The following is a 16,992-nucleotide window of genomic DNA, read 5'->3' as shown; positions in this document are numbered from 1 at the left end:
TAGGATTTAGGGGGCTATCATCTAGTCTAAACACTAAAATATGGAGAGTAGACATGAACAGGGAAAAATACACAGAAAAAAAAAATGCTATAGAAGTGAGAACGATGCAAATTTCGAGTACAGGAGACGGAAGGAGTACTGAAACACTCGTTAGATCAATTTGTTGTTGTTAAGTGTCATCAAGTCAGGTCTGACTCACAGCAATCCTGTACAGGGTTTCTGAGGCTTTAGATCTTCAAGGGAGCAGAAAGCATCATCTTTCTCCCACAGAGCAGCTGGTGGACTCTAACTGTGATTAACAGTCCAGTGTTTATCTTTTGTAGTCAAAAATAATTTCTGAAGAATCACACACACACACACAAACTAATTGTTTGAAAGGAAACACTACCCTGTGTAACTTAAAATCTTTCATCTGTGGTTCACATAGCAGAAGACAAACATTCATTAAGTTGCTTAAGATATTTGCAAGGTAATTATTATTACATTAATTTTACACATGGATAAACTAAAACAGAAAAATTAAGTGGTTTACCCATAAATAGCAAGTAATTTTGTAATAGTTCCATATATAACTCTGCTATTAGCATTAAATACCTTCATTATCTAACTAGTAAAATATTTTAGAATTCCTCTTAAAGTAGGCTTAATAATACTATAGAAATAGACTACAGGGAATTATAATAATAGAACTGATTGAGATTAATCCGTTTTTTGTTTGTTTGTTTTTTCCCATTGAAGAATTTAAGAAATGTTCACATATATAGCTTTTACTTAACATATATTAAAGTTCTTTGTGCTTGCAAGATTTATTAGTAGTAGCTGTACATTGTCATTTTGCAAATAATAAAAACAACTTTAATTTTTAAAATAAATTCAACTTAATGTTTTAAAATACAATAAGCTCAGGTATACATTCAATTTTTCTAATGCTAGCAAAATGACCTATAATCTAAACTCCAATACCTGCTTCTAAACTGTAGTAGAAAACAACCATTATGGCTCAATACAGAGAAACTCAATTACATTTTAAAAAAAAGCACCTAGAAAGATCACATACACCCAAGTCCAGAGATTAAAATGAACAAAACAAACAAAATAAATAATTTGGACATAAGGAATTAAAAAATATCTTTTAAATCTTATGTACATGAATTATATATAGTAATTAACATAATCACTAGACAGGTAACCACACGGTCAGCAGTCCAACCTCACTAACTATCCGCTCTCGAAAACCATACACAGCGTTGCTATGAGTCGGAACCAAGTCAATGGCCCACAAAAACAACTATAAGATATAACTATAAAATATATACCCAAATCATTCACAAAAATAAATCTGTGTAATCCAAAATAAAAAACTTTTACAGCAAATAAATGTTATGTAAAACATTTATAAAATCAAAAAAATTATAACTACAAAAAGCAATTTTTAACTGTAGGTTACCTTTTTTTTATGAATTTTTAACTTTAGGCTTGCTACCTTAAAACTGAAAGTATCTAAGGAATCCTAGTGTGGCGCTATAGGATAAGTATTAGATTGCTAACCACAGAGGCCAGCAGTTCAAACCCACCAGTCACTGCTCAGAAATCCTACACAGGGTTGCTGAGTCAGGACCTACTTGACAGCACTTGACAATAACACCAACCTTAAGAATACTTATACTAATAAGCATGATTTAAGGAAAAACTAAAAACATCCTACCCTTTATAGACCTAAAAGTCTTCTGTTATGCCATATTTAATACTACGGGAAAAGAAAAGGCCATCAATCACAATGATACAAAGATTCACTAAAGGCTAAAAGATAATTAAAATGAGAAATATTCCAGTAGTTGAGCTTAAATAAGAGGAAGAAACCTCAAGCCTTCTTTCTTCCCAGTTTCATCTCTATATTAAACTGCATCTTACATGAAAGAATACCAAACAAGTTTACCATCCTAGACAAGTAACTTCCTTTGTCTCTCTGAGCTTGTAAAATCAGGGCTTTACAAGACGTGATGTTGTGAAGTGCCATTGAGTTGGTTTCAACTCATAGTGACTCTCCATAGGGTTTCTTGAGGAGTTGGCTGATGGGTTTGAACTGCCAACCTTGTTGCTAGCTGCCCAGAGTATGACTGATGAGGAAGGAACAAGAAAGAAAAGGATGCATTGCTAAAGCCAGAATTACTTCAAATATCATTGAAATAAATCTGAGTACTGATGTGGTGCTGTGGGCTAATGCGCCAGACTGCAAAGCCATTTGAACTTCAAGGTCGGCAGTTCAAGCTCACCAGCTGCCCCTTGGAAACACTATATAGGGTCGCTATGGGTCGTAATCAACTTGACGGCACTTAACAACCACAACAATACTGGCAAGAGAAACTAACTTATTCAACAAATACCTACTTAGCACCTAAAATATGCCAGGCATTATTCTAGACACTAAGAACATAAAAATAAACAAAAATATAAAAAGTTACATCTAGTGGAGAGACTGAAAAAAGGCAAACACATATATTGCCCTTTATTAACCATTAGGCAAATCAGTTGCATAAAAATGCAAATCAGTTGCATTTTTAAAGTGTTGAAGAGCAAAGATGTCAGCTTGAGGACTGAGGTGCACCTGATCCAAGCTATGGAATTTTCAATAACCTTATATGCATGTGAAAGCTGGACAGTGAATAAGGAAGACTGTAGAAGAATTGATGCATTTGAGTTACGGTGTTGGAGGAGAATATTGAAAGTGCCATGGGCTGCCAAAAGAACCAACAGATCTGCGTTGGAAGAAGTGCAGCTAGAGTGCTCCTTGGAGGCCAGGATGGCCAAACTTTGTTTCTCATACTTTGGACATATTGTCAGGAGGGATCAATCTCTGGAGAAGGATATCACATTTGGTAAGGTGGAGGGTCAGAGAAAAAGAGGAAGACCCCCAACGAGATGGATTGGCCCAGGATTGGGCAGTGTTTTGTTCTGTTGTGCATCGGGTTGCTATGAGTTGGTACCAACTCAATGGCACCTAACAACAACACAACATTAACCAGTAACAATAAGTCCCAAGAAGAAAAAGAAAGCTAAGTAAAAGAGCGAGACAATAACAAACAAAGGCTATCTTTTTGCATATAAAAAAGACTGTTCTCACACAGGAAAATTCTTTCTGGTAAGTTGACATTTGAACAAAGACCCAAAATTAAAATGAAGGAGTAAATAACACAAATATCTGAAGAAAAAGCATCTGAGTTAGTGAAAGGAATGGGAGTGCAAAAACCCTGAGGAAGGGCCTTGAGGCTTTTTGAGAAAGAGCAAGACCAGCGTGGCTGAGGCAGAGGCAGAGGGAATAAGTCAAGAAGTGAAGTAGAAGAAGGCTCAGGGTAGGCCTTGTAGACCACGTGAAAAACTTTGGATTTTGCTCTGAGTGAGTGTGAAAACCAGAAAGTTTTGAGCAGAAGAGTGACATGATTTAATGCATTGTTTTAGAGCTTCATTTTAGCTGTTATTACGGAAACACTGTAGGGGATGATGATTAGGGCTATTTTTAAGCAAACAAGTTCAGAGGTAAATAAATCACTTTAAAATATTCCTGTGGGCATACTCACTCTTTAGATTCCTGCGTTCTTTTAGTAACATGCTGTACAACTGTATCATAGCCAGATTCTTCACTCTGATTCTGATCAGATGTGCATTTTTCCATTTCTTCTTCAATCATAGACCCCAAAGTGTTGCATATGTGTTGCCTAAGGTATTTCACAAATTCATAGCTGAAACAGATATTTTAAAAATAAATGCAGTCAATATCATAAGCTCACTTATTAAATACATCCACAAAAATATGTTCGCACAAAAAAGTTGTGATTTATTCAGATTTTTTTACTATAAAATAGAATTAAACTGGTAACCGCTCACTCATCACAAACCATCAAGCTAACTTGGACATTTGTTTGCTTTTGCTTTCATCTGACGCATTTAAAAATATATATTTTAATAAATATTTAAAATAAAAAAAAAATTTTAAAGATGAATCCACAGAGGGTAGGCTCATAACCAATCAATTTTTTCACATTCCTTTTATGTATGTGTCCCTTTCTTTAATTAATGTGTAATTAATTTCCCCCTTTGGGGGGAAGCAGTTGTAAAGATTCATAATTATTCAAACTGATGATGAATAATACTAGATAAGACAAACTAGGATAATAGTAAATAGGAAAGAATAAATAGGAAAAGGTTAAACTCTGACCATCAGAAGAGTTTTTGTGTACATAAAAGTGGATAACTCTGACCTAAAATCCACAAAATCTAATTGACTTTGGTCTTGCTACATTTCAAGACAGAAATGTCTCAGATAGCTAAATAGGCTGGACATTTTTCTTCAAACTTACTCTGACTAGACGGCACTTAATAACAAATATGTAAATATATAGAGATATAAAGATGTATTTGTTGATTTGTTGTCTTTCTCGTTCTCTATATATACATATATATAGAGAGAGAGAGTGAGTCCTGGTGTGGTGCTGTAGGACAAGCACTCAACTGCAAAGTCAGTATGAACCGCAAGGTTGGTGACTCAAACTAACCATCCGCTCCTCGGAAATTTTATACAGGGTTGCTACAAGTCAGAACTGACATGACAATACTTAACACTAACATATATACACACACACATACATACAGGAGTATGAAGGCTCCATACCATGGGTACTGAACTATGAACCACAAGGTCCACAGTTTGAGCCCGCCAGCCACTTCATGAAAAATAAGGCTTTTTGCTCCCGGAAAGATTTTAAAGCCTCAGAAATACTTACTATACAGGGTCACTATGATTCAGAATCGACTCAAAAGCATTTATATGTGTGCATGTATGTGTGTGTATGCAGTTCTGGTGTAGTGCTGTAAGATAAGCACTCACTCAAAAAGTAGGTTTGAACTACAAGGTTGGCAGTTCAAAATCAACAGCCACCCCTCAGAAACCCTATACAGGGTCGCTATGGGTTGGAATCAACTTGACAGCACTTAACAACATACATACGTAGATACATGAAAGTTTGACAATTTACCAACAAACCCAATAATAAAACAGGCAAAGGACTTGAATAAACAAATCACTAAAGAGGACATTCAAATAGTCACCAGACACATGAAAAGATGCTCAGAATCATTAGCTATCAAAGAAATGCAAATCAAAACCACTTCAGATAAGAAAAGCTGATATTAAAAAAAAAAAAAAAAATGCTAGTGAGGATGTAGAGAAATGGGAACCATGATCCACTGAAGTTGGAAATGCAAAATAGTAAAGGCACTGTGGACAACAGTGTGGTGATTCCTCAAATACTAAAACTAGAACTGTCGTGGTGATGGTGGTTATATGCTGTGGAGTCAGTTCCGACTCACAGCAGCCCTGTCTAGGGTTATTGAGGCTGTAAATCTTTCCGCATCTTCCTCCCATGGAACAGCAGCTGGTAGTTTCAAACTGTTGACCTTGAGGTTAGCAGCCCAACTCATAATCACTACATTACCAGAGCTCCTTTAGAATTGTCATATGACCCAGTAATTCCATACCAAAAGATTTGAAAGCAGAGATTCAATGTTCACTGCAGCACTATTCACAGTAAACAAAAGGTAGCAACAACCTAAATGCTCATCAACAGATGAAGGGATGAACAAAATGTGGTACATACATACCACAGAATACTACTCAGCTAGTAGGAGAAATTAAGTATATACTTGATACATGCTACAGTGTGGATGTAACTTGTAAACATTATGCTGAGTAACAAAACTCAACCACAAAAGAATAAATATTATGTGATCTCACTTATATAAAAAGACAAGAAAAGGCAAATATATAGAGAAGAAGGGGGGAGTGGAGGTTAGTGGAAATGAAAAAATTACATTAAGCATAGGGGTGCACAGCTAATTACTATAATTGTTATCAATAAATTGAACACCAATTAGAAAAAAGTTGATTTGGCAATAAATGTGGGATAGATATATTTACAACGACAAAAGAAAGAAAAAAAGAGAGTAGATGCTGAGGCTGCTTATGTACAAAAGAAATACCTCATGGGATTTTTTTTTCTTTGGTTTGGAAGCCATATGTCATAGTTTAACGGGACCTAAGGTGTCCCTGACCCAAGCCATGGTATTTTTCAATAACCTCATATGGATGTGAAAGCTGGACAGTGAATAAGGAAGATCGTAGAAGGATTGATGCCTTTGAGTTGTGGTGCTGGAGGAGAATACTGAAAGTGCCATGGACTGCCAAAAGAACCAATAGATCTGTTTTGGAAGAAGTGCAACCAGAATGCTCCTTGGAGGCCAAGATGGCTAAGCTTCGTCTCTCCTACTTTGGACACATTGTCCGGAGAGGACAGTTGCTGGAGAAGGATGTCATGTTGGGTAAGGTGGAGGGTCAGGGAAAAAGAGGAAGACCCCCAACGAGATGGATCAGCCAGTGATGGCCATCACTGATGGCGTCAAGTGTGGCAGCAGTAGTGAGGTTGGCCCAGGATCGGACATTGTTTCGTTCTGCTGTGCATGGGGTCACTATGAGTCAGTTCCGACTCGATGGCACCTGACAACAACAACAACAATCAGTCAACTGGCCTCCTAGTTCATTGCATAGCACCTGTGGTCTTAAAGGCTTGCAAGAATATATCCAAGGCACAAAAATGTTTTGCTGTTCACCTGGAGTAACAGAGGAAGAAGGGAGTCAGGAATAAGAAGAGGATATAGAATTTGTGGCTAAGTGCTTCTATTAAGAATAGCCTCCTTTGGCATGAGACCAGAAGAACTAGATGATGTCCCCTACCATTACTGAACATTTTGAACAAAGATGCCATAGAAGAATCCTGACCAATGGGGCAAATACAAAAAATTTAAGAATTTAAGTCTAGATTCCTCTAGACTTTCTAGAGCCATGAAAGGTAAGTGAACACCGGATATTATTGCCCTGATGTAATCTTTAACCTTAAACCGAAATTAAGCCCTGAAATGGTCTTAAAACCAAATAGTTTAGCTTAGCTAATCAAAAAGATTTGCCTTGAACGTTATTGTCTTTTAAGAACTAGTTATATGGCACCAAACTGACAACAGCAACTAAAAAGATACGACAGGAACCTTAGGGGGCAGTGAGTTTATGTTAATGGAGTAGGAAGGGCCATAGCAAAAGAGGGTGGAAATGGTTACACAACTCAAAGATTAAAATCAACGTCAGTTACTGTATGTGGAGAACCTGTTGGATTGGTATCTGTTTGGCTGTGTATAGCCTCACAAACAACAAAATAAACAAAAATGTAAAGGAAAAGTCAAATACTAGACATGTAGCTACTGTTGTTATTGTTAAGTGCTGTCAAGTCGATTCTGACCCATAGTAACCCTGTATAGGATTTCCGAGGAGCAGCTGGTGAGCTTGAACCGTCGACCTTGCAGTTGTTGTTGTTATGTTCCATCGAGTCGGTTCCGACCCACAGTGACCCTGCCAGGGGTTTCCAAGGCTGTAAATCTTTACAGGAGCAGAAAGCCTCATCTTTCTCCCGCAGAACAGTTGGTAGTTTCAAACTGCTGACGATGAGATTTGCAGCTCAATTTGTATGTTGTTGTTGTTGTTGTCAGGTGCCATCGAGTCGGAACCGACTCATAGCGACCCCATGCACAGCAGAACGAAACAATGTCCGATCCTGGGCCAACCTCACTACCGCTGCCACACCCGAGTCCATCAATGATGCCACCTGGCTGATCCATCTCATTGGGGGTCTTCCTCTTTTTCTCTGACCCTCCACCCTACCCAGCATGACATCCTTCTCCAGCGATTGTTTCCTCCGGACAATATGTCCAAAGTAGGAGAGACGAAGTTTAGCCATCCTGGCCTCCAAGGAGCACTCTGGCTGCACTTCCTCCAAAACAGATTTATTGGTTCTTTTGGCAGTCCATGGCACTTTCAGTACTCTCCTCCAACACCACAACTCAAAGGCATTAATTCTTCTACGATCCTCCTTATTCACTGTCCAGCTTTCGCATCCATATGAGGATAGGTGCCGGTAAATCAATTCCAACTCATAGTGACCCTGTGTACAACAGAATGAAACACTGCCAAGTACCGTGCCATCGTTACAATCGTTAATATGTTTGAGCCCATTGTTGCTGCCACTGTGTCAATCCATCTTGTTGGAGTTCTTCCTCCTTTTTTGTTGACCCTCCAATTTACCAAGCACAATGCCCTTCTTTAAGGACTGATGCTTCCTGACAATATATCCAAAGATGAAGAGACAAAGTCTCACCATCCTGACTTCTAAGAAGATTTCTGGTTGCATTTCTTCCAAAACAGATTTGTTTGCTCTTCTGGCAGTCCATGATACTTCCAATATTCTTCACCGACACCATAATAAAAATGCATCTATTATTTTATAATCCTCCTTATTCATTGTCCAGTATTCACATGCAGGCCCACTTTAGTCCTCAACCTGGCATCTTAGCTCCTGAACAGTTTAAGGGAAAAAAAAAAAAAGTTAAGAGGTATTGTGCAGTAGATTTGTTTAATGCAATAGGTCATTTGATGTCTTGACTGTTGCTTCCATGAGTGCTGATTATGAATCCAAGCCAAATGAAGTTTTTGACAACTTTAATCTTTTCTGTTTTATCATGATGCAATTTATTGATCCACTTGTGAGAATTTTTGTTGTCTGTGCATCGAGGTGCATTCGATACTGAAGGCTGATCATCAGCATCTCAAAACTTCTTCAGTTAAACAAGCAAGTTGGTATCATCTGTATCTCTGCAGGTTGTTAATAATTCTTCCTCCAGTCCTGATGCCATGTTCTTCATCATGTAATTCAGTTTCTTAGATTATTTGTTCAGTATACAGACTAAATAAGTATGGTTGAAAAGATGCGACCCTGACACACGATGTTCCTGAGTTTTAACCATTCACTATTCCCTTGCCCAGTTTGAATGACCGCCTCCTGCTCTATATGCAGGTTTCTCATTAGCACAATTAAGTGTTCCATAGTTCTCCACAATGTTATCTATTATTTCTTATGCTCCATACAAAAAAAAAAAAACCTTAGCATAATCAATAAATTATACACAAACTTTTTTTCTGGTATTCTTTGCTTCCAGCCGAAACCCACCTGACATCAGCAATGATATCCACAGCTCCTCTTTTGAATCCAACTTCAATTTCCTGTTGGTGTACTGCAACAAACTTTGTCTTCAGCAAAATTTTACATGCATGTGATATTACTGATATTGTTCAATGACTTCCTCAGTCCACTATGTCAGATTTCTTTGAAACGGGCACAGATATAATTCACTTCCAATCGCCTCCAGTGCAGCACTGAAATATTTGTTGTAACGTTTCTATTTGAATTCGGGCAATTCCTGAAACCTCATTTTTCACCAGTGATTTCAGTGCAACCTGAATTCTTCCTTCAGGTACTAAGTACAGGTTCTTGATTATATACTACCTCTTGAAACGGCTGAGTATCTGTCAGCGTCCATCTGACAGTGGCTTTTTGGTACAGTGACTCTGTGTGTTCCTCATCTTCTTTTGATGCTTTCTGCATCATTCAATATTTTACTCAATACTGCAATCTATCAGGGTTGGATTTTTTTTCTCAGTAATTTCAGTTTGAGAAATGCTCAGCGTGTTCTATGTCTTGGCACATACCACTGTAATGCTTATCTTCATCTTCTACAGCTGCCCTATTTACTGTTCAGCTCTTTTCTTTACTCATTTCTTCCAGTTGCTTCTTTACACTGAGTCTCTTCTGACACTCACTTTGGTCTTTGCTTTATTTCCTGTCTTTTTAGTGACCATTGCTTTCTTCATGAATGATGTTCTTGATGTCATCACACAGCTCTGCTGGTCTGTAGATCATTATTTTCGGATACAGCAATTCTGTTCTTGAGATGGTCTCTAAATTCAAGTGGAATGTATTCAAGATCATATTTTGGTTCTTGAGGAGATTTCTTGTTTCAATTTCTTTTACTTGCAGTCTAAACTTCCATATGAGCCACTGATGCTCTGTTTCACAGTCAGCCCCTGGTCTTGTTTTGGATGATGATATTGAGCTTCTCCAATGTCTCTTCCATAGATTCAGTCAATTTGATTCCTTTGTATTCCATCTGTGAGGTCCACATGTATAGTTGTTTTTTGTGTTGTTGAAAAAGTATTTACAATGAATAAGTTGTTAGCCTTGCAAAATTCTGTCATGCTATTTCCAGCATCATTTCTGTCACTATGGCCATATTTTCAAACTAATAATCTTTGATTCTAACTTTTACAGTCCAGTCACCAGTACTGATCTTTATTGCATGTTTGAACAATTTCAGACTGGGAAAGCTGGTAGACTTTTTTCAATTTCACCATCACTGGCTTTAGTGATTAGTGCATAAATTTGAATAATAGTGATACTAACTGGTCTTCCTTGTAGGCATATGTATATCATCCTATCACAGATAGCATTGTACTTCAAAACAGATCTTGAAATGCTCTTTTTGACAAATGAATGTAATGCCATTCCTCTTTGATTTGTCAGTTCCAGTATAGTAAACTATGATTGCCTCATTCAAAATGGCTAATACCAATCCCTTTCTGCTCACTAATGCCTAGGACAATAATCTTTATATGTTCCATTTCATTTTTGATGACTTCTAATTTTCCTCAATTCATACTTCATACATTCCAGGTTCCAATGGATGTTTACAACTTTTTCTTCTCATTTTGAGCAAATGGAGGTTCCAAAAGCTTTGCTTCATTCACATCATTAAGTTCGACTCTAATCTGAGGAGGCAGCTCTTCCCCAGTGCCTTCCAACCTGAGGGGCTTAACTTTCAGCACCATATCTGATAATGTTTTACTATTATTCATAAGGTTTTCAGTGGCTAACTACTCAGAAATGATCTGTTTCTCTTACTTCCTACTCAGTTTTAGTCTGGAAGCTTCACTGAAAACTGTCCACCTTTGGTAATCCTGCTGGTATATTAAATGCCAGTGGCAGAACACCCAGCATCAAAGCAATACACAGTCCACGACAGTACAGCAAACGTGCAGACGAGTGGTGGGATACGTAGCTATGTAGTATTAAAACAAAGGCACAAATTCACAGTCAAAAAGACTGCACTCCAATATTCCTACCCCATTGTCCAGTAATTCCACTCCTAGGTATATGCCAACAAAAATGCATACATGTGGGCCACCAAACATACGTACAAGAATGCTCACAGCAGCTCTATTCATAATAGTCCCCCACTGAAAATTGGCCAAATGCCTTATAAAAGAATAATAAGTAAATTGTGATATAGTCACACAGTGAAATAGTGTTGTGTTGTCATGTTGTTAAGTGCTGTCGAGTCGGTTCCAACTCATAGTGACTCTGTATAGAGTTTCCCAGAAGTGGCTGGAGGGATTGAACCACTGACCAGTGCTTTATCTTACAGCACCACACCAGGACTCCATGAAATACTATGTTGTTGTTATCTTACAGCACCACACCAGGACTCCATGAAATACTATGTTGTTGTTATGTGTTGTCGAGAAGGTCCGATTCATAGTGACCCTAGATTTCCAAGGAATTTATCCTATAGCACCACAGTGAAAACACTGAAGTTAGAACTGCACATAACAACACATATGTACATCAAAAACAAAATAAGGAGAAAAAAAGCCCATATACTTCCCACTATGGACAGTATAATGAAAAAGTTCAAAAATAAATAGCCCTGAAAATATACAGAAATATCTCTAAGAATAATTTAGGTTAAAAAAAAAAAAAAAAGACAAAATGAAAACTTAACTGCACATCAGGGTGTTAGTTCTTGAGAATCAAAGAAAAGGCAATATTAACAATAGGCATGCTCACTGCATAGTAGCTTGTCCAATAGAGTGATGTGGGTGCACCCTCTATATGGAGTTCTACAAAGCTGACTGTTGTCTAAATCAGGATAGAGGCATGTACTCTGGGCCTGACCAAGGATTCATGGGAGAGAATGGATCAGCAAGCCAAGGAAGGCAGGCATCCTTTGCCTTGCTATCTAATCAGACCTATCTCATTACGGAGGACTGAGCCTTGGTGACCTTCAAAACTAAACCTCTACCTAAACAAAACAAAACAAAAAAGGCTACACTCCAGCTCCAACTCTACCATTAATAGATGTGTATCCTTGTGCAATGCAAGTCTCAGTTTTCTAATCTGTAACTTAGAGATGATCATATCTACATTCCCCTATAATTTGGAAAAATTATGTAAATTAAGGATGTAAATAAGACAATTAAACTTTGTAACTGTAAACTACCAGATTAAAAGGAAGGAATTTGGCAGATGCATTTTCTACCCCCAAAGCTCCATTTCAGATGATTCCTTTCACTTTGTCTTCAGTCCAAAACTCCAAACCCACAGATAAGCTGTCAGTAGAAGAGGTCACTTTATATTCTTCCACCATACCACACTTAACATAACCAAAATCAAATCTACAAATTCATCCACTCACAAACTATCTTCGCTCCTAATATACTCATATTTCTGTAGATGGTGCCATCATTCAATCAGTCACCTGTATAAAGTCTCAAACAGCTTTAACTATAATATTCTCCATTAAATCTCATTTCCAATTAGTTAACAGGTGCTGTAGGATAAGCTAACCACAAGATTGGCAGTTTGAACCTACCAACCAGTCCTTGGAAACCCTGCACAAGGTCAGTTTATCTTGTTAAGTGCCATCAAGTCAGTTTCGACTCATAGAGACCCTATGTGTGACAGAACAAAACACCACCCAGTTCTGTGTCATCCTCACAATTGCTGCTAAACTTGAGCTCACTGTTGCTGCTAATGTGCCAACCCATCATGTTGGGGAGTCTCCCTCTTTTCCTCAGTCCCTCCATTTTAACCAAGCATGATGTCTTTCTCCAGAGATTGGTGCCTCTTGATAATACATCCAAAGTATGAAAGAAAGAATATATTCTTGGCTTCTAAGGAGCATTGTGGTTGTACTTCTACCAACACAGATTTGTTTGTTCTTCTGGTAGTCCATGGTACCTTAAATATTCTTCATCAACACCATAACTCAAATGTATCAATACTTCTACAGTCTTCCTTATTTATTGTCCAACTTTCACATGCATATGGTGGTGGTGGTTATGTGTCATGGAGTCGGTTCCAACTCATAGCGACCCTGTATAGGGTTTCCAAGGCTGTAAATCTTTACGGGAACAGAAAACCTCATCTTTCTCCCAAGGAACTGCTGGTAGTTTTGAACTACTGACCTTGAAGTTAGCAGTTCGACTCGTAACATGCATATAAAATTATTGAAAATACCATGGCTTTGGTGAGGTGTACTTTAGTCTTCAAATCTTGGCCCTTGAACACTTTAAAGAACCTTGTAAGAGTAGATTTGCCTAAATACAACCCGTCATTTGATTCTTGACTGCTGCTTCCAGGAATGTTGATGGTTAATCCAAGCAAAATGAAGTATTTGACAGCTTCAGTTTTTTCTCCATTTATCATGATGTTATTTATTGATCCTGTTGTGAGGATTTTTGTTTTCTTTACATTGAATTACAATCCAAACCAAAAGTTTTGGTCTTTGATCTTCATCAGTAAATACTTTAAGTCCTCTTCACTCTCAGCAAGCAAGGTTCTATTATCTGCATATTGCAGGTTACTAATGAGCCTTCCTACCACTCGTCTGTCAGTTTGTTTTACTGTGGTGGCTTGTAAGTTGCTGTGATTCTGAAAGCTATGCCACTGGTATTTTAAATACCAGCAGGGTTACCCATGGTGGACAGTTTTCAGATGAGCTTCCAGACGAAGACAGACTAGGAAGAAAGAGTGACGAACTACTTCCGAATATTTAGTCACTGAAAACCTTATGAATAGCAGAGAAACACTGTTAAATATAGTACCAGAAAATGAGCCTCTCGGGTTGAAAGGCACTCAAAATGAGACTGGGAAAGAACTCTCTCCTCAATGTAGAATTGACCATGATGACCATGTGTATAATCGTCTCTTCTGCTATCTAAAGAAGGTATTTGAAGTGAACAAATCATTGATTTTTCAGAATTCTATCATTCAATCTCCAGCATCATTTCTATCACCAAGGTCATATTTTCCAACTACTGATCCTTCATCTTTGTTTCCAATCTTTGCATTCCAATCAACAGGAATGATCAATACATCTTGATTGCATGTTTGATTAATTTCAGATGAAGAAGTTGGTAGAATTATTTTATTTCATCCTCACTGGCTTTAGTGGTTGGCGCGTAAATTTGAATAATAGTGGTATTAACTGGGCTTCCCTGTAGGCACATGGACATTATCCTATCGCGGACAGAGTTGTACCTCATGACTGATCTTGATATGTTCTTTTTGATGATGAATGCAACACCATTCCTCTTCAATCTGTCATTCCCGGCACAGTAAACCATGTGATTGTCAGATTCAAAATGGCTAATACCAGTCCATTTCAGATCACTAATGCTTAAGATACCAATGTTTATGGCTTCCATTTCAGTTTTACAATTTCCAATTTTCCTAGATTCATACTTCGTACAATCCATGTTCCGATTATTAGTGGATGTTTACAGCTGTTTCTCTTTATTTTGAGTTGTGCCCCCCTCAGCAAATCAAGGTCTTGAGGGCTTTACTCCATGGGCTTTACCCCATTCTTGTCATCGTGGTCAACTCTACTTGAGAAGGCAGCTCTTCCCTAGTCACTTTTTGAGTGCCTTCCAACCTGAGGGGCTCGTTTTCTGGCATTGTATCTGATAGTGTTACTCTGCTATTCATAAGGTTTTCAGTGACTAACTTATCAGCAGTAGTTCGTCACTTCTTCTTCCTAGTCTATCTTTGTCTGGAAGCTCATCTGAAACCTGTTCACCATGGGTGACCTTGCTGGTATTTAAAATACTCATTGCATAGTTTCCAGAATCACACCAACTCACAATCCACCACAGTATGACAAACTGACAAATCAGTGGTGGACAACTACCTTAGAAATGGGGAAAACAGGGAAAATTCTACACTGAAAACAATTAGAATCATTCTAGATATATGCCCTGCACCAAACACAAGACTTAGCAAAAATTTAACAAAAAATGTTAGCTATTTTTAATATTATTATTATTAAATCTAAGAAATGTGTTGTCATTTTCAGCTAGCCCTCTTAGACTCCAATTTGCTGTACCAGACTTATGTCCCATCACTACCCAAACAAAACACTCTAATGGCCTGGTTTCCTAAAGTCTTTGATTATGCAATGTCATCCACTTAGAATGCTTTCCCACTTCTCCTTGCTACCTCCTTGATAAGAGCTTTTTCTAATTTCCAAACACTTGTCATTCTCTCTTTCTCTCCACCATGCCCTACTTGAGCACTGGCACTTACAAAATATTGTTTAAGCATGAAGTCAAGTGACCTGCTCTGTCCTCCAATTGGCTTCTCATTTCCTCTAAGTCAAAATTTTTCTATCCTTGACAACAGAACACACTTGCTTGTCTGAGTATCATCTGTAATACCTTATACACATGAAGCACTTGATAAATACTTGTCGGACTAAAATACAGCACTGGGAAATGGTTAATCTCTTCAATTCCTATGTCAGAGACTGTCAGTTTGTATTTGCTTATCCATTCTAAATATTTATTTTAGTGATGTGTCCCTTGTTTATTTCAATGCCTATCAACAATCTCAGGTAGTATTATTCTGTAATTACTCCACACACATTCTGTTACCAACAATGCATGGCCTCGTATTCTCCTTATATCATCCTAAAATACAAAGGGTAAAGCAAAAAGAACCCTACTCTTTCCAACTACCCACTACATTTCTGGCACTAACTGCACTATTTTTCAGGACTCCAGAGTTGATACCATGAAATATTCTCCATCTCATGCACGTCATGTCTGCCCACTCAACCATATCTATCCCCAACATTTGTTAATGTTTTCCATACATACTTCCATTTCTGTCATTCAGTGCAAAAGTCCATTATCTCATGCAGAGCTTACTGCAATAGTCTTTTACTTATCTTCTCACTGTCTTTCTCTTCTGCTTCTTATTTATCCAGAACACTATAGTCATATTGATCTTTAAAAATCACTGCTTTTATTATTTCACTCTGAGCCAGAGCCATTTTAATCATACCAGTATTTCCCACCATGCCATGCACATAATGATTCAATAAATATTTATAAAAAATTTCAAAATCTATAAAAATTATAATAATTCATCTCATGCTTAATTACTTTTATTTTAGAATACCCTTACAAGGTTTAACTTAAATCAATTCTGCCATAATTTATGTACTTCCTTTAAGGTTTATATTTAGCAGACTGCTCTTGTTAATGTTTTCAGACTCAATACACTCTAATTGTGCTAGAGAGGCCAAGAATATATTATAGAAATAATTCAGCTATGCCTATGACGGACAATAAATACAACTTTCATTGATTTCTATTTCACTTAAAGTTTATTGTTCTAAGCTTTATTTAAACTTTTCTAATAAAAGCATTTGTTATACTTCTTAAAAGTTATGCTCTATGTATCAAATTGATAGCAGTTAACAACAATTTAACTGTCATACTATACTTCTAAAACTCTAAAAATCAAATTTGTCTTCAGGTTTAAATACTAAATCTTATACTAAACAACTTGAAACCTTACACAACATGCCTAATCTTGCTAAATTTTAGTTTCTCATTACATAATGTTAACAATAATCAGAATATGAATAATTTGCTTAGTACATACAGCACTTTCTTATAACTTGATACTTTTCTCATCAAATATACTCCTACCTATATTTACTGCATTTTACTGACTATGCAAAGGCATTCTGCTACAAAGAATGGGAATGCTGGATGTTTAATTGTGTTCATGAGGAACCTGTACACAGACTAAGAAGTAGTCATTCAGAGAGCAAGAAGGACTGTATGGTGTAAATTCAGGAAATAAGCATGTTAGGGTTGTGTCCTTCCACCACAACTATTTAATTTGTATGCTGAACAATAATCAGAGAAGCTAC

General features: G+C 37.3%; 1 protein-coding gene across 1 annotated transcript in view; it reads right to left on the bottom strand.

Annotated features, from left to right (window-relative positions):
* Window positions 1-16,992, bottom strand: part of TBC1D32 (TBC1 domain family, member 32) — a 345,222-nt gene that overhangs the window by 304,587 nt on the left and 23,643 nt on the right. Inside the window, 1 exon segment of the mRNA XM_006839881.1 lies at window positions 3,576-3,737. Coding sequence (XP_006839944.1) covers window positions 3,576-3,737 — 162 coding nt within the window.

Source organism: Chrysochloris asiatica, unplaced genomic scaffold (assembly GCF_000296735.1).
Source record: "Chrysochloris asiatica unplaced genomic scaffold, ChrAsi1.0 scaffold00027, whole genome shotgun sequence".
Taxonomy (NCBI): domain Eukaryota; kingdom Metazoa; phylum Chordata; class Mammalia; order Afrosoricida; family Chrysochloridae; genus Chrysochloris; species Chrysochloris asiatica.
This window is presented reverse-complemented; position numbering and strand designations above follow the sequence as displayed.